The sequence below is a fragment of the Homarus americanus genome, unplaced genomic scaffold (assembly GCF_018991925.1).
Source record: "Homarus americanus isolate GMGI-L3 unplaced genomic scaffold, GMGI_Hamer_2.0 scaffold2539, whole genome shotgun sequence".
NCBI lineage: Eukaryota > Metazoa > Arthropoda > Malacostraca > Decapoda > Nephropidae > Homarus > Homarus americanus.
The window spans coordinates 6,746,469-6,773,771 of record NW_024725489.1 but is presented as its reverse complement, the minus strand read 5'-3'; the positions used below and the strand labels follow the sequence as shown (position 1 = coordinate 6,773,771).

The 27,303-nt window shown below is 40.9% G+C and overlaps 1 protein-coding gene across 1 annotated transcript; it reads left to right on the top strand.

Annotated features, from left to right (window-relative positions):
- The first annotated feature begins 274 nt into the window (after nt 1–274).
- Nucleotides 275–10,391, top strand: LOC121865121 (protein PFC0760c-like). The gene is made up of 4 exons (XM_042364448.1): nt 275–295; nt 1,309–2,175; nt 7,415–7,488; nt 10,235–10,391. Exons 1-4 carry the CDS (start codon nt 275–277, stop codon nt 10,389–10,391), a joined length of 1,119 nt encoding a protein of 372 aa, XP_042220382.1.
- The last annotated feature ends 16,912 nt before the right edge of the window (nt 10,392–27,303 follow it).

The window sequence follows — 27,303 nt, the reverse complement described above, 5'->3', positions numbered from 1 at the left end:
AGGGACGCTCTTTCTCAGATTGGCAAATCATTCAATGTGATTTTGTAAATAGTGTCACTGCAATTGACTTTGTGCGATAATTTTTTTTATACAGTTGTGGAAATGTGTTCCTTTCCTATACCCCTGTGGTAACCTATGTCTCCAAATGGCCAATCTATGTGACCTAAACTTATCCACCAGTCAAGTCCGTCATTACAATACCAATATCCATTCATTCATAAATAGTGGTACAGTGATATTCTCGCTAGCTGGAGCAATTGGAGCAGAGCACTTCATGGGAATTAGAGATTTCCGGGTAACGAAATGACTCTGAAACCCGGAAAAATCCCTCATACCCAGAATTTTTCCGGGTACTGGGAAAAGTTTCTCAGAATTTTCCAAAAATTTTGCATTATTTCATCCTTGGAATTTGCTGATATTCAACAAAGTTCAGCTGAGCTAAATTCACTTAATATGGCGGGTGTGAGGTCTTCGTTACTTACCTGAGATAGTTGAAAGTGTCATGTGCCAAGTAAGAATTAACATAGCTTAAACATCGCCAATGACACACTGCGCTCCATACCTCGGTGGCCAATCACAGCACTCCTCCCGTTCTATAAGTGCCTGGCACTCTTAGTGCCTGGCACTCTTAGTGCCTTGTAAACACATCTCTTCCGGCACCCCCATCCCCCGAAAAAAAGAACTGTTTTATGTTGCTGCTCCTTCCCAACATGAAAGTACTGTACATTCATACAATTACCCTCACACAAAAAATAATTACAATATCTTTAATGGTGGAAAGGTTATGTCACTCGTTTGAGGATTATACTGTATAGTGTGGTTTGGTTTATGCAAGTGGAGAAAAATTCAGTTATGTTTTTTCTTCCAAAATGCCATTCATTTTCGTTCCTGAAACTGCCAAAGCACAAATGAAGATGTGTTAAGCTACATGGTTCAAAAGATGTGGCAGTTTGAAAGTTTAAAAACTTTAACTGCTTTTTCTCCTTTTTTTTATTTTGGCATTCGGCTGACTGTGTTACTGATAGCCTTGTATACTGTACAGTACTTGTACAGTATATGAATTGATGTGCCTAAAGTTTTGTGAGATTGAGGACAACATCTAATCATTTCACCACATCAACTTATTAGCCATTCAAGCAGTTGGTTTGTTCTTTGTAACGACTTTCATTGTCGAGCTTTCTTGTGTGTACTGTACAGTATAAGTTCACTGTTGTGGCCATACGAGCTGTGCACAAAGTAGCTTTAGTACTGAGTGTGATGACAACTTTCCGCCTTGATGTCGTACTTCTTATGTGGATTATATTTCAGGATGATGTTCACTGTAAGGATGATGAGCTGATGGTGGAAATACCCACGAAGACCTACTGCAGGAGGATCGAACCATCACTACCTCTTTATGTTACTATGAAGATCGATGACTACTTTCGGAAAATGAAAGACGCCGAAGGTTTAATGTGTGATACACGCACTGGTGACGACTATGGAATGACAGAGATAGCAGATGATGAGAATTATAGGGAGCAAGACAGACCACATAATGATGTGTATGACAAGGAGAAAATAACAGCCCCCAATTCTAGTTATCTGGAGGACAACAGACGACGTAAAGATGTGTACAACACGAAGAAATTAACAACAGATGATGATGATGATTACAGGGAGGAAGAGAACACACAAAACAACTGTACAGAAGAAGAAATAGTTAATGGCAGCCATTCATCAGAAGACAATACACCAAATGATGATGATGATGATTACAGTGAGGAAGAGAACACACAAAACAACTGTACAGAAGAAGAAATAGTTAATGGCAGCCATTCATCAGAAGACAATACACCAAATGATGATGATGATGATTACAGTGAGGAAGAGAACACACAAAACAACTGTACAGAAGAAGAAATAGTTAATGGCAGCCATTCATCAGAAGACAATACAACAGATGATGATGATGATGATTACAGTGAGGAAGAGAACACACAAAACAACTGTACAGAAGAAGAAATAGTTAATGGCAGCCATTCATCAGAAGACAATACACCAGATGATGATGATGATGATTACAGTGAGGAAGAGAACACACAAAACAACTGTACAGAAGAAGAAATAGTTAATGGCAGCCATTCATCAGAAGACAATAAACATAACCAGCCTGATCATCACCACAAACTGAAGGTAAGAATTACATTTATTTAAAAGAACTAATATTCATCTTTTTCAACAGTGTGATTATATATTGTACTGTATAGTTGAGTGTGTGAGTATGATTAGTTTATTGTGACTGTGTTTAGTTGATTGTTTGAGTATGATTAGTTTATTGTGAGTACGTATGTATGTATACTGGATATGAATGTGGGTATGTATTTATACTTTGGAGTGTAGATGAAATAGCCAGTGTTGCTAGCATTGTAGAATTTATTTACAATCATATGTAATCTGATACAGGGTATAGATTTTACATTAAATGTTCAAAGTTCCGGCTCTCTTTCTGAATGCAGGCTTTAACCTGTCGCAAAAGTGACTGTTGTCTTTATTTGAATATTCTAGGGGTATTGTGAATACTCTTGTCACTGACTTGCATTCAGCGCCTCAATTCTTCCTGAGTCTAGACCTCTGTAGCATACACTTTGCATTTAACATGACCCCTCAAGTAGGCAGTCAAGCTGATACAGCGCTCGCCTCTTGTTCTTGGGGTTGGTGGTTTGATTCTCAGGCCCTCCCAGTTCACCCAACTGTAAATGGGTACCTAAGTTTACAACGTGGGGAAGTGAAGGCGGTCGAGTGCAGTACTGGCCACGCTGCCTCCTTGTGTACTGAAGGCTTAGTATACAGTGTGCTGTATCCACACTGTCCTGTCCCTAATGGGCAGTCATGCATGGGACCCAATTTCACTTTTTTCAAGTACAGTGATCCCTCGGTTAACGAGATTTCGGTTACCGAATTACCTTCCATAAGATTCTTAACTTCGGTTAACGAGCATTCCCTCGATTAACGAATTCCTTACGAGCGGCCCTCATCATGTTTTCGCTTGCACACCAGTTGTCGTATTAGCCCGCCAATACAGTAATCGGTTCTAGGGTTTAAATTCCTTACCATTTTAGTAAATATCAAGAAGGTTGTACTATTCAATCATTTTAAAAGTTTAATATTAAATTTTTTAGTCATTTTAACAATTATTGAACATAATTGAAGTACAGGAAACTAGTTTTATGTGCGCCAAACAGCGTGTCAACACACCAAACAGGAGTCAGTCTCTGTGTCTTTTCAGTGGAGGTAACATCTTGCTTCAGACTCACTTCAACATAAATGCTTTTTTTCTGTGTTTTCAGTCAAATTATTTATCATTTTGAAATTTATTTTACATATTGATGATATATAGAGCAGTGCAGTGTTAATTTAAAGAAAATATTCTTTATTTACAGCAATTGAACTTAGAATAACACGTGTTGAAATTGTTTTTGAATCCAGCATGGGTCCCATGAAATCTAGAAAAGCGATTTCAATTCAGATGAAACAGGAAATAATTAGAAAACATGAGAAGGCATTAGAACAAATGTTCTAAGCAAAGAATATGGCATGTCGACATCAACTGTATCGACAATTCTTGCACAGAAAGACAAATTCAAGGAAGTGAAAGTGAGAGACAAGTCTACCAGAGTGTTCAAAGGTAGATCCCTAATAGCAGAAACAGTGAGGTTACTTCTCATCTGGATTAGAGAAAAACAGATGAAAGGTGATTCAGTTTCTACTGAATTTATTTGTGAAAGAGCCAGGGAAATATACGAACATTTAAAGGTAAATCAACCTGGTTCTTCAGGCACAGACTTTGAAGATTTTAGGGCCAGCAAGGGCTCGTTAAAAAATTTAAGAAAAGAAGTGACATATTTAGTGTTAGGCATGGTGAGGCTGCCAGTGCTGATAAGGAAGGGGCAACAAAGTTTTTAGTGGAATTTAAAGAACTGATGGAAGAAGAAAATTATCTTCCACAGCAAGTGTTCAATGTGGACGAAACTGGGCTGTTCTGGAAAAAGATGCCCAAAACAACATTCATCACCAGAGATGAAGCCTCTTTACCTGGGCATAAACCCATGAAAGACCGTCTCACTCTATTGCTTGGTGCCAATGCTTCAGGGGATTTCCGACTGAAGCCTATGCTTGTCTACCACTCTGAGCACCCCAGGGTGTTCAAGCAACAGAAAGTGGTAAGAGGACGGCTTGGAGTTTATTGGAAATCCAACCGTAAGGCCTGGGTAACAAGACATCTCTTTAATGAATGGGCTGTTGAGGTGTTTTGCCCTTCTGTGAAGAGCTACCTAACCACCAATAAACTCCCTTTAAAGGCTCTAATCCTCATGGATAATGCCCCTGGTCATGACCCTCAACTTGCCAGAACTTTGGAGTCTCAATTTGACTTTGTCAAAGTGTTGTTTTTGCCTCCCAACACTACATCAATCATACAGCCAATGGACCAGAATGTGATCAGCAACTTTAAGAAGCTGTCCATGAAAATTTTCAGGAGGTGTCATCAGGCAACTTCCACTGATCCTGAACTAACACTGGCACAGTTCTGTAAGACACAGTTTAACATCCTGGAGGATGTAAAATTGATTGTGTCTTCATGGCAAGAAGTCTCCACTAGAACCCTCAATTCTTCATGAAAAGCACTGTGGCCATCAGTAGTCCATGATTTTGAGGGATTTCAGGATGAAACAGAGTTGCACCAGGAGATTGTGTCCATTGGTCAGTCATTTGGCCTTGAAATGGAGGAGGAGGATGTAGAAGAGCTTGTGATGTCTCATGAACAGGAACTTACTCCTGAAAACTTGGAGCAACTGGATGAGATGTTAAGAGGCTGACAGTGGTGAGGAGGAAACGGAAAGTGATGACCATATGTCAACCTCAGAGTTGAAAGATGTTGTTCACCACTGAAAGAAGTTCAGGAAACTGGCTTTAAGGCACCTACATGTGGAAAAGTCTGAACTAGCTTTGTGTCATGTTGAGGACACAGTGGTCTCCTTCTTCAAACATCAGTTAATGATGAGGAGGAGAGATGCCCCACAAACAAAAATTGACAGTTTCTTTAGTAAAAGGCAGCGGGAACAAGATGCTAGCCCTCAGCCTTCCACTTCATGAAGGAGAGATGGTGTTATTGGTGGAGAATCTGTCAGTCCAGAGGTTCCTGACATTTTCATGGAAGGTGACTCACCTTCCAAGAAGCAGTAAAATGCTTCTCCTCCACCTCCACTTCCTTCTCTTCTCCCTTCTCCTCCACCCTCATTCTAATTCCCATCATCCAGGAGCCTTCTACATACACACCTCAAAGTAAGTGTACTTTTCTACCTTTTTTGTTGAATTTAGGCAATTTTCGGTGAGCTGGAACCAATTACCCAAAAACCCATTGAAACAATGGTTTCGGTTAACGAGCAACCTTCCAGAACGGATTGTGCTCGTTAACCGAGGGACCACTGTAGATGTCAAGAGGATTTAAGTCAGTTGATCAAGGTGGCTATGGAACAGGGCTGCCAGATCCTATCCACCTGTCAGGATACCCAGCTTTTAAGAATTCTGGGGCACCATCATGCATGTACCACAGTTGTTGATGTATCCTCATGGGCATATCCTCAAGCATAACTGGCAAAGTGTCCTCAAGAAAATATTTCTCCCCATAGACTTGTTACAGTCCTCCCCTACCCAATTTTGTGGTGTAACTCCAGAACTATGGGATAATGACACTATGGTCATGGAGTCATTTATCCTTGTGTATGTTACAGGAATACAACCCCAGAGTTATGAAACAAATATCCAAAACACTCTGTATACTGTACAGGGTAATTTATTGTGTGTACGTATACTGTAGTTGATTGTGAGTATGTATACAGTGGTCCCTCAGTTAACGAACGCCTCGGTTAACGAATTACCTCCCATAAGAATCTTCAATTCGGTTAACGAAAAAAAAATTGATTAACGAAATCCTTACGAAAATCACATTTTGTTTTGAACATCAGCTGATAAGCTGAGGAGGTACTCAGCCAATTCAGTGATCTCTAATATGTTTACATTCAAACTAATCACTATCTTATAAGAATTCCAGCAATGCAAATTAAATTCACCACAGTCACTTCTATTAAATTTTATAAGCAAAAAACAAAAATTCAATCTAAAAGATAAAAAATAAACTAACAATTAAACACTTCACACCACAGGTGCCAACTGTCAAACATGTCACTGTCACCCCTCCCTCCCTACCCCCCACCTCCCACCTTCCTGAGAAATGTTTGGGTAAAAAGACTAGGTTTACAGGTTTAAAAATAAATAATACCTCAGACTAAAGTTAAGATAATATAATTTGCATTGCTGAAATACTTGCAAGACAGGGAATATTTTGAATATAAACTTCATATATTTTGCACAAAAGATAAAATTTTTGCTCTCCCTAATAAATTTTTTAAATTAGATCTAAAATTTGTATGTCTAATGCAAATTTTAGCTTGTTTATATTCAAATTAATCACTATCTTATAAGAATTCCAGCAATGTAAATTATATTCTGGCTTTACTTTGTATATACTTTTCTGCTAGCTGGAACCGATTACTCAATATCCCATTGAAACAATGGTTTCGGTTAACGAACGACCTTCTGGAACGAATTGTGTTCATTAACTGAGGGACCACTGTACTGTAGTTGATTGTGAGCATGTATACTGTAGTTGATTGTGAGCATGTATACTGTAGTTGATTGTGAGCATGTATACTGTAGTTGATTGTGAGCATGTATACTGTAGTTGATTGTGAGCATGTATACTGTAGTTGATTGTGAGTATGTATACTGTAGTTGATTGTGAGCATGTATACTGTAGTTGATTGTGAGCATGTATACTGTAGTTGATTGTGAGCATGTATACTGTAGTTGATTGAGCATGTATACTGTAGTTGATTGTGAGCATGTATACTGTAGTTTGATTGTGAGCATGTATACTGTATTGTGAGCATGTATACTGTAGTTGATTGTGAGCATGTATACTGTAGTTGATTGTGAGCATGTATACTGTAGTTGATTGTGAGCATGTATACTGTAGTTGATTGTGAGCATGTATACTGTAGTTGATTGTGAGCATGTATACTGTAGTTGATTGTGAGCATGTATACTGTAGTTGATTGTGAGCATGTATACTGTAGTTGATTGTGAGCATGTATACTGTAGTTGATTGTGAGCATGTATACTGTAGTTGATTGTGAGCATGTATACTGTAGTTGATTGTGAGCATGTATACTGTAGTTGATTGTGAGCATGTATACTGTAGTTGATTGTGAGCATGTATACTGTAGTTGATTGTGAGCATGTATACTGTAGTTGATTGTGAGCATGCATACATGATTTATTGTTTAACTGCTCAATAAAATTTAATCTTTTTTAGGTAAATAATCTCACATTGTATTTGGGTCTCAAGAAGATTCACATGATCCAGGGACATTTCATAGAGAGAAACACGTGAGAGCTTCCCAGTGACTGTTCCATGCATACGAACACTTACAGTGATTGCTACATTATACGTATGATGTATCGTGGATAAGATGATTCGACCAAAACTACTCATTCTTGGATGGAAGTACAGTACAGTACTGTACAGTACATTATTTTAGGTTATGTTGGGTTTGGTTAGGGAAGGTATGAAAAGGTTGTTGGGAAATGTTTCTCGAAGTTCTCAGGTGGACAGAGCGAATTTATTTATACCATCCTTCGGAAAAATAAAATTACTAAAATTGGAAAACCTTGAAGTAAAAATAAGTCGTCTTCTAAAGGAACATTTTTAAAAGTTGCTGGTTAACCCAGGCCTTTGTTCCAGAATATTACCTTCTCTGGTATCCAAGGTAGAGGTCACTGAAACTGACTTGAACTTGGTGATCCTCTGACTTCTCTCATCTTTTTACTTTTACTCTTAACCTCTTCACCACTGATCTGCTCGTTAGCTGCTTGGGTGATCGGTTTTGTTTCTTGTTATGCACTGTTGGTAAGTACTGGGCATGTACTGGCTCCTGAATGTATCTGAACCTGCTACAGTGTTAGTCAAGTCTGGTATTGAAACAGCTCACACTCGGTGCTCTCACAACACTCTGGCAGGTTGTTCCATGAGTTTTCACTCCAAAAAGTTACTTCTCACAGTTTCCTGGACTTACGGCTTCTTCAACCTTGAGCTGTGACTCCTTGTGGGGCGAGCATCTGCCAGCTCCAGGTAAGAACCCTTGACTGAGTAGTGCCCTTTGAGATGTTTATACACCTCAGCTATTGCAGGCACTCTAATGTCTCTGGGTAGCTGAGGTGCCGAAGTGCCGGCAACCAGTCTGGTGGCCCTCCTCCGGACATTTTCAACCAATTGACAGTCCCTAGCATATCTCGGGGACCAGACGGGGTGGCAGTACTCCAGACAGGGAAGCACTTCACTCTTCTTATAAGACCTAATAATTTAGTTGCATTGGTCACCTTCACACAATGGCCCGAGAACTTCAGTTCATTGTCAACATACACACCCAGGTTCTTTTCACATTCAGTTTCAATTAATGCAGCTTCTTCATCCTGTTGGGACATATGATACACCTCCTTACTGTTGGTACATCCCAGGTGCAGCCTCTTACACTTCGTGACATTGAATCTTAGCAGCCATTTCTTCGACCATTCTTGAAGCTCACAGAGTATTTTCACAGTCTGCTTGTTCTTAATTTCCCAAAATAACTTGGCATCATCCGCAAATATTTGTATGGAGGAATGTACAGCTTCTGGCTTTTATTATGAAACAAACAAACATCAGCGGGCCCAATACACTGCCCTGGGGTACCCCGCTTGTCAAGGGTACACATTACGATTTCGTGCCATTAAAAACCACACACTGCTTGCAATCATGTAGAAAGTCTCCGATCCACACAACGACACTTCCCCAAATCCCGTACCCTTCCAGTTTAATTTCAGCCTTTCATGGGGGTACTCTGTCGAAAGCCTTGGCAAAATCTAGGTTTATACTGTCAATATTGCCACCCTGTTCCAGAATTTGGGTCCAAACATCCAATACCTTGAGTAATTGTGTAAAACAGGAGTGTCCTGGCATAAAACAGTGTTGGCAATCCTTTACAAGGTTGTTTTGTAGCAGATGTTCCATCATGGCATCTCTTATTGGTGGGGCAGCTAAATGCAATTTTTCAAGAGAATCATGCAAATGGTGATACAAGCACCAAATTTGGCATGGTAATTCTCTAATGGTTACTAGTCAAGTCTGCCTAATTGGCCATTTGAAAATCCAAGATGGCTGCCATATTAGGGTGTGTCATACGGAGGCGAATTTTTATTTTTTGAGTTTGAAAAATCGGCCCATGGTATTAATGATGTAGTTCTATGTGCAGAATCATGTGATATCTTCAGATTTGAAAAGTTTTTATTTTTTGCTAGGTAAATTTTAACTTGAAATCTTATGATTATTCAGTATTCCCACCCTTTTACCAACACCACTAAATAGCTTATTTAAAGTAAAGTAAATGTATCAGGTTAATTTATTAGGATGAAAATGATCCAGAATAGTAAAACGAAGACCGAAAGAGATCCTTACGACTGTATTATTCGTATTAATATTTAGAAACAAATCATCAAGCTTCTAAACCGGTTTTACTACTTTCACGACCCGGTGTTGCTGCACACCGCGAGCATGTCTTTTCTTTGCTTCTGTTTCTACTCATCACCTCCTGCTGACCACCCTGGGCTTTCCGGATCAGCTCAGCCTTCCTCCTGGCTGTACCTACGTGACTGCTAGCCTCGCTCACTTGCTGTACTGGCAGCTCTATACTCTGGGTGTGCGAGGCCAGGCAGAACATGCATGGGTTGCTCAGGAAAGCTCTGACAGGTATTGAGGCTGCCCAGGTAAGAGGGCTCACTGCCCAGCCCTGGATGTTATCCAGATCTATGAGATCAGTGAGGGTCTTGCTTTCATTCAGCTTCAGTCTTACAGCCTGAGAATAAATCTTAACTGATTAAGTCATGCTTAGACTCCTCTCATAAGTCTCATATCAGATCTTTTTGTCTTCCGCTCTTCTCTCCTCCTCATCCTTACTGCAGAGAGTGTCTGCAGAACACCACCCTCGGGATGAGCATACCAGGGAAAGATCTCACTGGGAGTCTGCTCCCGTCTGAACAACCTTCGCCCAGCTGACTCCTCAGGAGCTCCAGCTGAAGAGCATGCCTCGGGACCTTCCAGGCTTGACTTGACCTTGGTGTTGAACCAATTTACAGCAGTAGACTCCGATGGTGGACAGCCGTCTCAGGTTGTGGCTGGTTCTTCAGTTTATGATAAGCAGAGCCCAAATTCTGCAGAGACACAAGGCTTGCGTTGGCAGGCTACACCTAGAATGTGAGACTGGACCTATCTGCAGGTAAGCAAGTCTATCGGCATGACCCCAGTTTTGATGGCACTGCAAATCATGCTAACCACCAGCTGAACCAGTGTCAGGTCGTCAATGACAGTATGTGCAAGCTCGAGTGGAGGGCCAGCTGTGATTTTTTCAAAAGCTGGATTTAATACTACTGCTGTGGCAGGGAATTCAACCATCTTGCCAGGGAGGACCAGACCATCTGTGAATTTGAAGAGTCTTGCCATCCAGCTCCTGGATCAGATGTCTCTGAGTGGCAACTCGTTGGTGTGGAGGGTCTACAATAATCCAGACCAGCTTCCTCCCAATCTTCGCTCTATCTGTATGACCCCCGCCCTTACCCTGTGTTGCCGTGTTGAATTTGTCCCCTCAAAGTGGCCTGCAGGGGTCTGGTCTACGTTCTCTCTCTGAGCCAGTTCACAATGTTATGCACTATCTCAGCTGGTTTCCTCGTCTCATCTTTCTCACCAGGTGAAATGCAAATACTTCCCTCCTGGTTCACTGCAAAGCAGGAGGTAGTGTTCCTCCTTCACCACATGGCAGGGAACAACTTGTGAAATCCTTTCATGAACACTTTGAGTGTCATCCCTTCTCCCATCAAAGACAAACAAGTGATTCCATTTTCTCTTATCCTTATCAAGCTCCTCTTCTAGATTTTTAACCAAAGTTTCTCCTGAGCTTTCTCCATACTGGTATGATCTATCACAGGTGAACTTGCTCAGTGGGTATCAAACCACCCGTCCAATCAGAGCGAGCTGTTGCTATCTCTACCAGATTTCTCTGAGACCAGTGTGGTGGCGCATGCTGGCCAGAGCTATCTTTCGAGGATATCTTTCCTATTTCAGATGTTATACCTGGAAGGTTTGGGATCATTGACCCCTTTTTCTGGGTTAGGGACAAAGTCACCATTCTCCTGGTCAGCCTCGCGGATCTAGCCCTTACAGGAGATCATGATTCTGAATCAGCTTGAGCTCCAATCACCTGACCCTTTTACCTCACCCTGGGCCTTCTCAAGTCTCTTTTCACCTCGGCTGCTCTACTCCTCTTCTGTCTCTCTCTCTGTTGGCAGCCTCTGTTCTCTTGGACTCTAAGATATCTTGGCTACTGCATCATGAGCCCCTATCTCGCCGTCTTCTCTCTCACCAATGCTTTGACAAATGCCAGTTCGATCACAGAATCTTCAGTTCCTCTTGCAAATACAGGAGATGGGCCTGGGATTTACAGTCACGATGCATCAAACTCAGGACAGAGAACAATTGGGCACTTGCAAGCCATTATGTCAAATAACTGGTCCAGTTGGCAACAACTGTCATCAACTACTATTTTCCTCTCCCAAGAGATATCTCTTGCCTTTTCCCAACTTGGCCTGTGATCTCTCTGCAATCTTCTTCTGACTTCAGTATGACTGGAGGCAGACGAGCATAGCCAGAGTGTACTGTGCCAAAGGCAGCCTTGGTCATATCACTGTATCTCTTTTGTTTGTGTAAGTTCTTTGGATTTCTTTTCACTGATTTTAATTCTGCTTACCGTATCTCAAGCATCTCTCAATGTATGCAACTCCGACTAGAGCTCTCTCCCAGAGCCAAGATAGTGACTGAGATGGCTGGATTTTGGTTCTCGTCCCCAGCACAAGCAGCCTGTAAATATTATCAACTTATAAATGCATCAGAATCTGAAACAGAAAAAAAAATATTGTTAGTTGGGTTGTTGTAAAATGAAGTCAGCGTATTTTCACTATTTAGTTAGCAATGCTAATGCAGCTGGGTTAGATTTTCGATAAATTTCAGCTAAATTTGCCTAGCAAAAAGGTTGCCACACAAATATTGAAACTGAAATTCTTTATGTTTGCCTACTAAAATCTACAAAAGTGATGGGCCATTGAACAGCTGATCTTTCCTCTGTAGCCACCCCACTGCCATATTCGATAGCCACATCAAAAGTTGATTTTTCTTATAGACATTGATGTGATTGGTCAATCTGAGTGATCTTGAGCATCATTATGTATGATTTTTTATAGTTTAAATCCCATTGTAACATTTTTATCATAAAATAGCGCAGCATAAAAAATATACTTTTAAAAATACCTCCTATACTTTTGGATTCTCTGGCGGTACATCGTATACGGCTGCAAGGTGCGCAATGCAGAGGAAGTCCGACATATTGCATCTCTATGATTTGCAGTCTTCTGTGAGAACCTTAATAATGGTGTCTGGAAAAAGTAAATCAACGTACTCTACCCTCGCCTGCATCCTCCCCAATTCAACCCAGGGACTGCTGGTTTCTGGATGGAGATTGTTGCCTGGCCCCAGATGATACCAACCTGGTAGGCAGCCCACTGCATGTTCATGAGGGCTTGCTGGGTTGGTGGGCAGGTCATATAGTCTCTGCTTGCAGGAAAAGAAATTTAGTCTTGCCTGATCTACCAGTGGCTCCACTAAATCCTATGCATTTGCCTTATGAGGACAGCATGTCAGCACAAGGTTCCAGAATTTAGACTGTGAACTCTCAAGCCTCCAGATTGTTTACACAGTCTTCAAAACTCAGATTCGACCTTTCTGGGCCCATCAGTGCAATAATCCTGTATGCACTCCTTCGTCCAGTTTAGCCTGCAGCATGCTGATGTGCTAGTCTTGTCTTAATTACACCATGCAGGCCATGAAAAAGACTCTGCTGTACCAGATGAAGCCACTCCTGCTTCATAAAGGGAACTGGTCAACCTACCTGTCTTGTAATAGCGTTCCTGTGATCTCAGTGCAGCCATCTCTGTGAAGTCCCCGAACATAATAACATGCCTGTTTTTCTCCACTTACTCCAGGCCAATGCCATTTAGTTTGTTTTGCCCAGGGCATACAGTGGCTGGTCAGCAGCTATGTTGGGATCTGACTAGGTTCAGCCACTGTATCTAAACCTTTTCATGACATGCTGATGTGGACGCACAGAGTACTTCTGATCTCCAGCAGAAGCAGGGCGTAATGCTCGCTAGATGGCTGACTCCTGTTCTAGTATATGCATAATCAGGCTGCTGACGTGATGCAGGCTTCATCAGCCACATCCTCAATGAGCAAGGCCTCTTCAATAAGCATACTCTTCTTTGGAAGGTCTTGATTGGATTCAGCTCAGGTGCTGGCAATGACTGAGGTGCTACAAGGGAAGTTCAGGATTCTTCAGAATATAAGCCAATTAGGACATTGGTGAATACTCCTGGGCTTCCAGGAACTTTCTTGACCATCGTCTGCATTTGCAGTCTGGTGGCTCTTTGTCTCACCAGCCTGCTCCAGGGCTTGGATGTTGAAGATGGACCACACCTGGTCCTTTGGAAGGACGTTTGTACGTGGTCACAGTGGTTATTGGTCAATGTTGTCCCTGCTGAAATCATCAGAACAACTGCTTCCTCAAGATTGGACACACACTCTCTTCCACGTGCCTGTATACAACTGCTTCTCTAACTGACAATGTGTTGTAGAACTGCAATGCTTATGAGAAAGCTGACCCATTTTTCGTGCAACTGTGTCGTGTTTGCCTCTTTCTTGTCTTAGCAAACACAGACATGCAAGTGCTTATAGAAGTGTAAAAAGGTGTCTCATGGTCTAAAGTGTCTGTGGATTTGTGTTCCCTACCTGATTGTAAGCAGTGTACTGTAAGATCTTGTGACACCTGGGTCCAGACTTGATCGCCATGCTGGAGTTTAGGATTTGATATCTGCACCATATTTGATCAGCTACTTGCAGAGTGAAGCAATGATGGTGGGACAACCTAATTTCAATGCATCCTTCATGGTAATGTACTGCTGAAGTGTGACTTGTGCTGAAGCATATTCCAGTCATATCATCAGCAGCAGCAGCCAGATGGATCGGCGTCCACTGTGTTGCTTGCTTGTGCCCAGGATTGAGCCAACATCCTTCTCAAGGCCAGTAGGATATCTCTTCCTTGGTGATGAGCTTGCAGCTGGGGATGTGAAAAAAGCAGCTGGTCTTTCAGTCAGTAGCATAGACGTAGGCTGGTCAACACCTAGCTGCTCAAGTCTCTGTCTGCAGGGGTGTGACCACGGGTCAGCAAGTCCAGAAAATGGGTGGTTCAGTACCTGCATAAAGCTTTCATCAGGTGATCTTAAGTGACTGACTAGTTCAGAAAACAGTTGGGTATCGTCAGCGGCTGGGATTCAAGCTCTGCCTTCTTCTTGCTCTGAAACATTTCGGTGTGTTCTTTCGGTTGTGCAGACACCTGCGCCAGGCAGCGAGGGTGATACTTCCAGTTATTGTGCCACAACATCTCCTGCACTTGGTTTGGCAAGGTTTCCGCCGCTAAAGATGTCTTCGCACGATCATTTCATCATTTTATTAAGTTTCATTGTCATTCATGTCTTATGTCATCTCCGGCTTCTTTACTCCATAGAAAGCATTCTTGATACTGCTTTGGGGTCCTCTGACCATTCATTAGTATCTTGCTATTGCTGCTCTCTCTGCTTAGCAACTGCAGAGGTTAAGCCTTTCTGAGCTCTATTAAACTTTATGTTGTTGAACGAAGTTTACAACTCTCATGATACTGTACCTTGTTTCTCCTCAAGTCTCCTCTATCCCATCATCTTCAACAAGTCTTGCAGTCAAGCTTGTTTGGCAGTCATTGATTGAATGAAATAAAGATATTCCTTGCCAAGCTCTTGTAACCGTCATCTCCTTTTTGTGGATGTAGCCAGAACTTAAGATCTTCCTTCTTATCCTGTTGACAAGGTATGTTTTTGTGTCTAATATTTTTGATCTTTGGGGCGAGGTCTGTCGCACACCGCCTGACCAGGCATATATCAGGATACAGCATGGGTTCATACGCTGCTACACTGATACGATCGTTCAGTAAGTGTCATTAATGATCCGTGCGATCTGTACACCTGTCAGATAACTAAAAACCCCGTTGTTCTGGCAGCTCAAGCTCTCCCATGCTGGCACATCCTGTCAATTCCAAGTAGCATTTATACAACGATTTATTGATTGGTTGAAAGCAAGTGTAAACGTGTAACTAGGTGTGCAAATACCCTTGGTTTACTTACAAAAAATATATATATACATATATGTATATATATATATATATATATATATATATATATATATATATATATATATATATATATATATATATATATATATATATATATATATATATATATATATATATATATATATATATATATATATATATATATATATATTTGGTTAAGCAAGTGGGCGTAACTAGAGTGTGTGCATGGTATAAAGTTGCCCCAGTGACCCTACAAAAAATACATATATATATATATATATATATATATATATATATATATATATATATATATATATATATATATATATATATATATATATATATATATATATATATATATTAATAGTTTGCCTTGTTGTCAGACAAAGCCACCCCGTCAGTAGGGGCTTTTTGTCTGGGTGGCTGTCGAGGGCTTTTGTCTGTACCCCAGTGAGGATAGTGTCTTAGTATAAAATCGCAATGCTGTGAAACAAAATCTTAATATTTAATCTCAGTACCGCAGCAAAAGTCACATCAATATTTTTTAACCAATACTTTAATATTTCTTACCTTATAGTATTATGTCTTCCAACGAAGTAAATAACTGGATCGAAAACACAAGAGAACTTAAAAGTCGTCTAGCCTCCCCTCGTCTTGTCACGATGGAGACTTGTGGAGAACTGAAGTGAATTGCTTGTAACTGGTGGATTGGTCGGCTGTACATGAACTGATATGACCCGAGACTGCATGGTTTTGCAGCTACTGGAGACGTTAATTCTTCCCTTTGTATCGGCGGCAAGTTAATCCTCGTCGTGTCTGACCTAACACCTGACCCACACCACATGAGCTCACTGGCGTACTTGTTTGAAGTTGTTTCCTTAATCCTCAACAGGTTACAGGTTGTGTGTGTGGGGGGGGGGCGCATAGCAAGGGTGTACGTAGCTCATGACGTGGCCGTGATGATGTGGGTCAGGTGTTAGGTCAGACACGACAAGGATTAACTTGCCGCCGATACAAAGGGATGGATTAACGTCTCCAGTAGCTGCAGATATGGGTGATGAGCAGACCCAAAGTGCCGCCCCCCAAAATTGCCAGGGCGCCCCCCCGCCCCCTAGCTACGCTAGTGGGTTAAGCAGCATTTGGGACACTAAGCTGTTGCAGTATGACATGCTTTTTCTTAGCTGACACTGAACCCCATGCTGGGTTGCACAGCAGTGATGTCACCAGTGTGCCCTGGTAGTGCCTGACAATCACTCCCTCACATAAAGAGACCCTCTGCATGCTACCCTCACTTAGTTGGAAAAAACATAAAACCAGTACATAAAACCAGTCATAAATAAGATAAATATATATCTGAGAGTATCAAAAATAGAAAAAAAATCATCTGAGCATGCCTGAAAACATACATATCGACACTAAGATCATTTAGATTGACCAACTACATCAATTTCTATAAAAAAAAATCAACTTTTGAAGGTCAATTTGGCAGCCATCTTGAAAAATGGCCACCATCTTGGATTTCCAAATGGCCAATCAGGCAGATTTGACAAGTAGCCCCTAGGCAGTGGCGGACTGGCCCACCGGGATACCGGGAAATTTCCCGGCGGGCCCCAAAGTGATGGTCCATCACTTTGGAAATAACGGAAAAAAGAGATATGAGGTTTATGAGATACACCTTCTTTCATTTGCAATTGAACAATTGACCACTTGCCTTTAACAATCAAGATTTTGGAATGACAAATTTCTATTTGCTTTCAACTATTTTCCGAATCCATTTAACAATCAGTTATTTTGATTTGACAATTTACAAAACCTTTCAACAGCCACATATCTCCGATTGCTTTCAACAGTCAACCAAACTTTTCAGCAATGCGACTGAAACAATCATCATTGAAAAGAATTTATTCAACAATCTTTAAAATCAGTAACAGCCATGAATATTTAATTTTTGAGTATACTTACACAAACATCAACAACACAATGAATTCTGGTATAAACATATGTAATTATGTAATGTCTTTAGTCTTTAGTATGTAGTAGCTACATAAAACATACGATTGCTTAAAAAGAAACAAAGAAAAAAGGGCCTTATACTAATAGCTAAATACATTGGTGTCATGATACTTCCACGAAGCAATTCACAGTAAAGGCCTCGTACACCTTGGTGGGTTGTTTCTGCCTGGCTGTAAGGTAGGGATGGAGGTAGGTGAGGGTGGGAGGGGTAGTGGGATTGGGGAGAGGAGTGTCATATCAGCATCCCGTTGACTTGCCTTCCTCCTCTGCCTCACGAATAGTAACCTGTCAGGTAAAAAAGAACCCATGAGTGTATAGAAGGTTTTTGTTGTGAATTGTTTCAAGTGGAACAAACGGTAAGGCAGTAGGTTATACTCTATTACTGTAGACCTACTGTATATCAATTGAAGATGTCTCGGCGCTCAATACATTGAACCAAGTAGGTGTTGACATGGTTATAGTACTGCGACACAACATGTTCCGTGACACTAGGCAGTGCAAATTCCACGCCAACTTGCAAAATGTTCTCCCTCAGTGCATTGAGAGTCACTCCTTCTTGCCCGGCGTGGCCGCGTTGCACCGCTGAGCTTCACGGTGGAGGTACTGCTTCAGGTATGATTTAAACACAGAGAAACAGTTTTCTATGGGGTTCAAGCAAGGAGAGTATGGAGGGAGAAATTTAAAATTCAGCTCGGGATAGACTGCTGCGATACCGTTGTGAATTGGAGCGTTGTCTAGAACAAGTATGGATCTTGCGTCTCTGATTTTATTGCTGCAAGTGATGCGATGAAATCACTGAATACTTCCTTCGTCACTGAACCATAGTGAATTTCGTGATAGAGTATTCGACAGTGTTCAGCTATCGCAGCAATCACTGTCGTGTTTCTGCCACGCTGTCCACCAACGGCTCGATGCACACGCTCCCCACGTCTTGCCCTGCCGTATGTCCTCTTGTTCCACAGATTGAACCCTGGAAATGAAACATCAGTGTACGTAGTCATACTGTAATGTAATTAAACATTAACACAAGGAAAGTTGTATGATGCATCAAACTGAGATCAATATTAAGTACTCACTCGTTACATACAGTTTACTTAAGTAATTATGTAGTACATACTACAGATAGTTGATAAGTGGTTACATAATTACATACCTGTCTCATCAATGTATACTAGTTGCTGCTGTAGACCCGTCGCCAGCATCCACGTAGCGTACGCGTGTCTCGCCTCCTTTACTGCGGGAGAATTTCTTTCTGCTGGGGAGTCACGGGACATTTTCAGTGATATCAGCTCCCCCTCCAAATAACGCGAAAGCGTTACCTCACTGAAATGTGGTTTTGTAGGAAATATATCCATGACCTCCTCCTTTATCTCTCTCAAGGTCATCATAGGGTTTACTTCAAGCAGCATCACTATTAGATCCAGAGTTTCATTGTCGATGATCTTGTGTCTGCCTCCTGCGTGAGCCACTTCAACCCTGTTTTCGCGTTGGTATACTCGCACAATGGAGTATGCCGTGGTGCGGTGAACTCCAAGGGCTGCTGCAACTACGAGGAAATCTTGTTCGGCTCTGTAGGCCTCGATAATGCGCTCGTGATCTGTAGCACTTGTTATTCGGTGCCTCCGTGGCATGCTGGAGGGGCTCGGTGACGAACTGTATACGGGAGAAGCTGCACACTCGTAATGAAAATACTGAGTGTGTAGTACACCATCTCGACTCGGTGATTCGTTACTTGCTTCAAAAGTTCGAATTAGATCAACTAGTCTTTCGATCTACGAAAAACACCAAAACATAAACTTTTTGCATAGTTATAATGTTTTAAAGATTGTTACTTAGTTTTGTAAAATGTTGAAAGTATTAGTGAATTGTCAATGAAGAATGAGACGATTGTTAAAAGCAAGTAAACATTGTCACGTGTTGAACGACTGTTGAAAAGTTTTGGATGATTGTTGAACGGAAAGTAAAGATTGTTATTAATCAAGTGTAAGAATGTTGATTCCATTCGAAGATGTTGAAACCAAAAGTAACATTGTTCAATTGCAATTGAAAAAAGGTGTATTAACTCAATCCGCCCTAATGCGACCTGAAACTACGCCATGTGTTTACAATCGCCTAGTGATTCAACTCTCGCTGAACGACCTTCTCGGTGAGATTTCCGGTTTATTTTTACCGAAGACTGGATGTTTATATCTACTTTTATTTACATTCTATCTTAATTTGAACAAAAGCTGTTTTCCAACGTGAATTTCAAACAAGTAGCACATTTCAATTTCTTCGATCGCTTATTGATAATTTCAATTTTGACGATGAAAACGAATCGGATGTAGATCTACAGTGTGTGGAAGTGTTTTTTCTGTTATATTAGTGAAGTGGGGACTGCAGAAAATGTGGATTCACATGCAGATTCAGATATAGATCTAGAATGGTCAGATCAGCCCGTTTTTATCTAATTTCTTCCGTGTTTTTTTTTTTTTTTTTTTTTTAGCAATTCATCAATTAATATAGTATGAACATTATACTGTATATTGTTTTAAAGCTTAATTATTTCTCGTTATTTTGGTGTCAGTTTCATTATGATTGATAAATATTTGCATGCAAGAATACGATTTTAATTAATGCATGTCATAAGTAAATACGAGTTACATCCCTTTTTCTTAAGGTTGGGGATTAAATTGGGGTCTGGCCTTAGGGTGGAATGAGTTAAGAATTATAAGAAATGTTCCTTCGGTAATTCGGACATAATTTCAGCTAGCGTAATTTCAAATTTCCTGGGTCGCCTCACCGACCTGCCGCTACTGTATTGAGTGGGCCCTTTTACGAGTTTTCCCGGTATAAATTTTTGACCCAGTCCGCCACTGCCCCTAGGGTATGATCATGCCAAATTTCATGCTTGTACCACCATTTGCACGATTTTTCCATTATCTGCTCTACTATATACAGTGGTCCCTCGGTTAACGAGATTTCAGTTAACGATTTACCTTCCATAAGATTCTTAACTTCGGTTAACGAGCAATCCCTCGATTAACGAGTTTTTTACGAGCCAACTTCAACATGTTTTCGCTTGCATTTGGCGGTCCACCAGCTGTAGTATTAGTCCGCCAATACAGTAATCAGTTTTCGGGCTTAAATTCCTTACTATTTTAGTGAATATCAAGAAGTATATACTATTCAATAATTTTAAAAGTTTAATATTAACTTTTTTAGTCATTTTAACAATTATTGAACATAATTGAAGGTAAAGAAACTAATTTCTGGCGTGCCATCCAGCCTGTTAACACACCAGACATGCATTAGTCTCTCTCTCTGTTTTCAGTGGAGGTAACATCTTGCTGGAGACTCTCTTCAACTAAACGCTTTTTTTCTGTGTTTCCAAGCAAATTATTGGTCATTTTGAAATATATTTTACATATTGACAATAAATAATGCAGTGCAGTGTTGATTTAAAGAAAATAATCTTGAATTACACCAAGAGAGCTAAAATTTTATGGGTGAAATGGCGCCATGGGGTGACTTCTCTTCCACCCCAATGCCTTCTCTTCTTCCTTCTCCTCCACCCCCATTCTAATTCCCATCATCATCAACATCATCATCCAGGAGCCTTCTACATACACACCTCAAAGTAAGTGTACTTTTCTACCTTTTTTGTTGAATTTAGGCAATTTTCGGTGAGCTGGAACCAATTACCCAAAAACCCATTGAAACAATGGTTTCGGTTAATGAGCAACCTGCTGGAATGGATTGTGCTCGTTAACCGAGGGACCACTGTAATGCTTTCAAGTACTTTACATACTATGCTGGTCAGGGTCACCGGTCTATAGTTATTCGTGGAGTGACGATCGTCCTTCTTGAAGATAGGACTCACATCAGCCATTTTCCAATCACTAGGGACCTTTTGCTCATCCAGGCATTTACAGAACAGGATCTTCAGGGGCTCAGCAAGCTCATTGCACAACTCTCTTAGCAGTCTGGGATGCACCAAGTCAGGACCAGAACTCTTATGAACATTAAGCTTTGACAATTTATTTCTTATACGTAACCTTTTCTGTGAACACAATGTAGCTCAGTGCTGTGTCGAACCGTGTGTCCTCAAACGCAGGAAGATTGTGCGCAATCTCCCTTGTGAACACCGAGGAAAAGAAACTCTTTGACGCCTTTGCTTCATCTTGGTCAGAATCTGCGTAACTATCATCTTCAAGCCTCAGGTCCGTTATTCCTACTCATGTTTTTAATTTTGACTTTGAGTAGCAGTAAAATGCCTTTGGGTTTGACTTGACCTCATTTGCAATCAGCCTCTGGAACTTTTTCTCAGCCCTTCTACACTCTAACTTTGCTTGGTTCCTGGATCTAGCATACATCCTCCTGTCCTGCTCATCGTTTGATCTAACCCACGCCTTGAATTTCTGGGTATAACCGCTCATAGGAGCGATATTGGTTTGTGCTGGATAATAAGACCTTTGTCGTTGACGCGATGAGTATAATTCGGTCAAAACCTGTTGAATACAATTCACATATAACAACTGCTGGTACATCAGGACACAGTTTGAATAATACCATCAATATACAATACATAATTACACTTATTAAAGTTATTTAGAGTTCTCAGAGGAGTCAACAGTTCACAATCACACTCACTTTATGGGGTCTAGGGTTAGATCAACGAGAACAAATATAATGTCCTGCGGGAAACTGTTGTGGGCGAGAATCAAGATGTTGCCTTTACAGTAGATGGCGATAGACTGTCTCTCAGGCAGTCACACAGCTGCTACAAGCTCCATCTTGCTTTGTAACATGTGGCCGACACGCCCATTTAAACACCTCAGCAAAGTTCGTTGTCAACACTCTGTCTCTCCTCTTACTTTTTCCCTCTCTCGTCTAGTTTATCTTACTGTGGCTATCCCTCTCTTTCTCTCTCTCTCTTCTAGTTTATCTTACAGTGGCGGTAACACTGGGTTTTCTTCTTAACTTTGTTGACCGCCGCATGATTCATGTGAAGGGATCCCCTCGTATTCCTAGAGGCACTGGGTTTGGTCTTGGGTATATATTTCTCGATCAAATGGTTCACTTTACCAGCTATGATATTCAGCGTAGTGTCTGCGTTCTTATACTTTAGTGAGTCAGGCCATCTCCTCCCTCATCCCGTCGTAATTTCCATTGTAATATTTGAACCTTGACCTGGTTCGCAAAACAATTAACAGTTAAATCTGAATGACAACACTGCATTGTGGCTGGTGCCAACTGGGGTTACATGCTCCAGCTTGGCTATCATACTCTCCTCGATAGTTATGATGAGGTCCAGTGGCGTGGGTGTTTGCTCCTCTCTTTAATGTGTTGGGTCCTTAACATATTGGAACAGTAAATTATCTCTCAGAGTTTCTACTAAAAGGGTAGCGTGGTTATTTCTCCAGTCGATGTTGTCATAGTTAAAGTCTCCCATGACAAGGAAGAGGCTAGGATTGAGCACCGTTGCATTGTCTATTAAGGCTCTTAAGTGTCTTTGGTTAAATAAGCTACAGTTTGGGGATCTGTAGATACACCCGACAATAAGTAAGTCTCTCCCCTTTAATTTAATTTTACACCACTTGGATTCTTCAAAAACATCCTCTCCCTGTACCCTCGCCTGGCTGGCTCTAAGGTCTTGCCTAGCATAGATAACCACACCCCTCTTGCAAGTCTCTTGAGAAAGGTTCGCAAATAAGTCATATCCGTCAATACTGAACTCAGATGCCTCTGGGTCGATTCTCCTGTTCTTGTATTGGGTTGGTGTACCTTTGGTAGTGTTTCAAACTCCTCTCTCTTATCAAGGAGTGGGTCAGTAGTAGGGTACAGTACATGACTTTCAAGCCGGAATTTGTTCTCAGTAACGTCTCTGCTCTTGGTAGTGACTCCAGTCCCCTCCATTCTCAGCAGCTGCAGCATTTGCTAAATACATTGTAATTTGTAGGGTATGGTACTTCAACAGCTGTTATTAGGTTCATTTTAAGTGCTTTTTCATCTGTATTATTGTGTGCAGTTAGGAGGCCTCATAACCACTGCTTCAGTAGTGGGAGGTCACCTTCATGTGAAGAGGACAAAAACAACGAATACCGTATCTTTTGACATTATTAAGTAGTTCATTACTTTCATGGACATTTTTTCTTGAAGGAAGTAATGAAGACGCCCTTCTTGGTGGAGTATGAGCGCAGGATACAGCACAACATCAGGGAGAGGAACAGGCTTTTGGTCACTATGGGGATCAGTGAAAACAAGGAGGTACTGAAGAAATTGAATCCTAAGAAATGCCCAGATCGCAAAAAAGGATTTCATGTTATGTGAGTCTCTTGATAGTTCATATATTATCTCAGCACAGTAATTATTCATATATTATCCCCCATCATTATATCTGCCATTAGTTTATGTTATCGTATCTTTCAGGAGGTGAGTCATCTTGGCCTTCCTTCATAAACTGTTGTGTTGAGTATTTGTATATAATACTGTATTGTTTCCAAAACTTTCAGAGCTTTAAACTATTATGTAAATCCAGATCTTCCTCTAGAAACATTATCTTGTGAAGGTGAGGATTTTTTAAATAGATTTCGAGGAGTCAACTAATTGGGATTAAGGTATAAAGGGGGCTGATTCCTCTGTCACAATTTACAAAGGGCGGATTTCTTATTAGTCTTTTCTTTATTAATTTATCCCCCTGTTGTTAACTTTTAAACTCTTCAACCTGCTTTTCTCTCAATTTCTTACTTCATTCATTTTCTGCATTAGTTCTGTCTAGTTATTTAATTTCATATACAGTGGGGTATGCTATAACGAATCTAATTGGTTCTAGAACCTCGTTCGTTATAGGATTATTCCGTTCCAGGCCCCCAAATACAACCACTTAACACTGAAAATTGTCTGTGGAAATTGTAAAAAATACGGTACTTTATCTTACCTTAGTGTTGTTCAGCATACAGGACAGGAGGCAGAGGAGGAGGGGGAAAGAGGGGGGGAGGAGAGAATTATGGAGAAGAGGTGGAAGGAGAGGAGTCATCCTTCCTAGCCCTCTTTGGTGACTGTCTTACAGGCACTTTGTCTGTAGGGTCTTTTGCTACTTTTTTAAAGAAGGAATCCAGGGTTGGCTGCTTCAACCTTGATTTCTGGACCTTCCAAAAGTAGTTCATCACATTGTCATTAAACACACTGATGACCTTTTCCACAGAACCAACATCAGGATGATAATTCTCAGCAAGCTCAGACAGTTTGCTCCAGCAAAAGAACACATCCTTGAGATCTTTGGCTGGAATGATGCGGCTTTCCTCCTTGTCCTCATCCTCCCCGACTCCTCAGAAGTTAAGCTCTGCTTCAGTGTCTCATTTTCTTCTTTGTGAAGCTCATGCAGCTCCTTACTGTGCTCTTCCACCAACTCCTCAACATCATCATCATCCACTTCCAGGCCCATGGAATTGCCCAGAGACACAATTTCATGTACAACAGCCTCTTCCTCTAACTCTTCGAAGCCTTCAAAGTCTCTTTGAAGCACACATTCAGGCCACAATGGCCTCCAAGCAGCACAAAGACACCTCATAGTAACCTCTTTCCAGGCTGACGCAATTAAAAACACAGCGTCTGCTATATTGAAATGATTCTTCCAAAATTCCTTCAAACTAACATCACTGGAAGAAGTGGGCACAAAACATGTTCTAAACAGTGCCTTTGTGTACAGCTTCTTAAAGTTAGAAATTACCTGTTGATCCATGGGCTGGATGAGAGGTGTTGTGTTGGGTGGCAAGAAGTGCACAGTGATGAAGTTGAACTCCTCTGGCAATTCAACCATCAAATTAGGAGGGTGGGCTGGTGCATTGTCCATCACCAACAAAGCTTTTAGTAGAAGATTATTCTCCCTGAGGTATTCCCGAACACTAGGTCCAAACACCTCAATCACCCACTCAGAGAAAAGACTCCTGGTCACCCAAGCCTTTGGGTTTGACCGCCACATAACACCAAGGCGGTTCTTCCTAATAATTTTAAAAGCTCTGGGGTTTTCTGCATGGTACACAAGGAGTGTTTTTTTTTTTTTTGCAGTCACCAGAAGCATTAGCACAAAGAAGGAGGGTCAGCCTGTATTTCATTGGCTTATGGCCAGGGACAGAAGTTTCCTCCCTGGTAATGTATGTACGGTGAGGCATTTTTTTCCAAAAAAGTCCAGTTTCATCACAGTTGAATACCTGCTGAGAAACAAAGCCTCCCTCTTTAATCACATTCAAAAAATCTCATGGTGTTCCTTAGCTGCTTCCTTATCTGCACTAGCAGCATCACCATGTCTCACAACACTATGTAATTTATTTCTCCTTCTGAAACCAGTAAACCACCCCTTGGTACCCCTAAACACTGGCACATCACGATCACTTCCACTGGGAGTCTTGGCTTTAAGGTCCTCAAACAATTGTCTGGCCTTTTCACAAATTATAGCTTCACTAATGCTATCACCTGCCATTTCTTTCTCCTTTATCCACACTAAGAGTAAATTTTCCGTCTCCTCAATCACATTACACCTTGCTTTGCTAAGTCTAGAGATTCCCTTAGCCACTTGCACAGTTTTCAACTCCTCTTTATTCTTCAAAATCGCACATATAGTCGATTTAGCCATCCCATACTCATCACAGTTTCGCAATGTTTGTTCCATTCTCATGTTTCTTTATGATTTCTTTCTTAGTTTCAAGATTTATGAGCTTTCTCACTCGCTTTGAACGATTCATTGTTACAATTGTACACTTGTATAACAAAATATTTATACAAATAACTCGTATTTCCACATCAAAAGACGAAATTTCAACAATAACAGTGGTGCACTGGCTACACAATGAGACAAAGATGGCGCCTGACACTCTTGTTGTGAGTCGCGGTACAACAATATTCATGCGCCAGACGAAATAGTCCCGTATTCATCTGCGTTCGTTGTAGGAGTTGCGTTCGTTTAGCATTCTCAATTTTATAGGTAAAACCGTTCGTTATAGGAATATTCGTAGTAGGATCCGTTCATTATAGCATACCCCACTACAGTGATCCCTCGGTTAACGAATTACCTTCCGTAAGATTCTTCACTTCGGTTAATGAAAAAATTTAGGTTTACGAATTCCTTACGAATTTTTCCCAACATGTTTTTGCTTGCATTTGGCTGCTCACCAGCTGTAGTATTAGTCCGCCAAGAAGGTTGTACTATTCAATAATTTTAAAAGTTTTATATTTAATTTTTTAGTCATTTTAACAATTATTGAATATAATTGAAGTACAGAAAACTGTTTTTTTTTTGGCGCGCCAAACAGCCACTCAACATACCAAGCGTGGCGTCAGTTTGTTTACCAGTTCAGAGGAAGGAACATCTTGTTGAGGCTCTTTAACATAAATACTTTTTTTTGTGTTTCCAGTCCAATTATTGGTCATTTTGAAATATATTTTACATATTGATAATATATATCTGTAGTGCAGTGCAGTGTTGATTTAAAGAAAATAATCTTGAATTACACCAAGTGAACTAAAATTTTATGGGTGAAATGGTGGCATGGGGTGACATCTCTTCCACCCCAATGTCTTCTCTTCTCCCTTCTCCTCCACCCCCATTCTAATTCCCATCATCATCATCAACCAGGAGCCTTCTACAGTACATGCACACCTCAAAGTAAGTGGACTTTACTGCATTTATTTTTTAGTTTGTATGTAATTTTCGGTGAGCTGGAACCAATTACCCAAAAACCCATTGAAACAATAGTTTCGGTTAACGAATTTTTCGGTTAACGATCAACCTTCTGGAACGAATTGTGCTCTTTAACCGCGGGACCACTGTACTGTAGTTACTTCAAAACCTCAGTTTTTGGTAGCATGGCGAGGGTTTGGTCACATGGGTTACTGT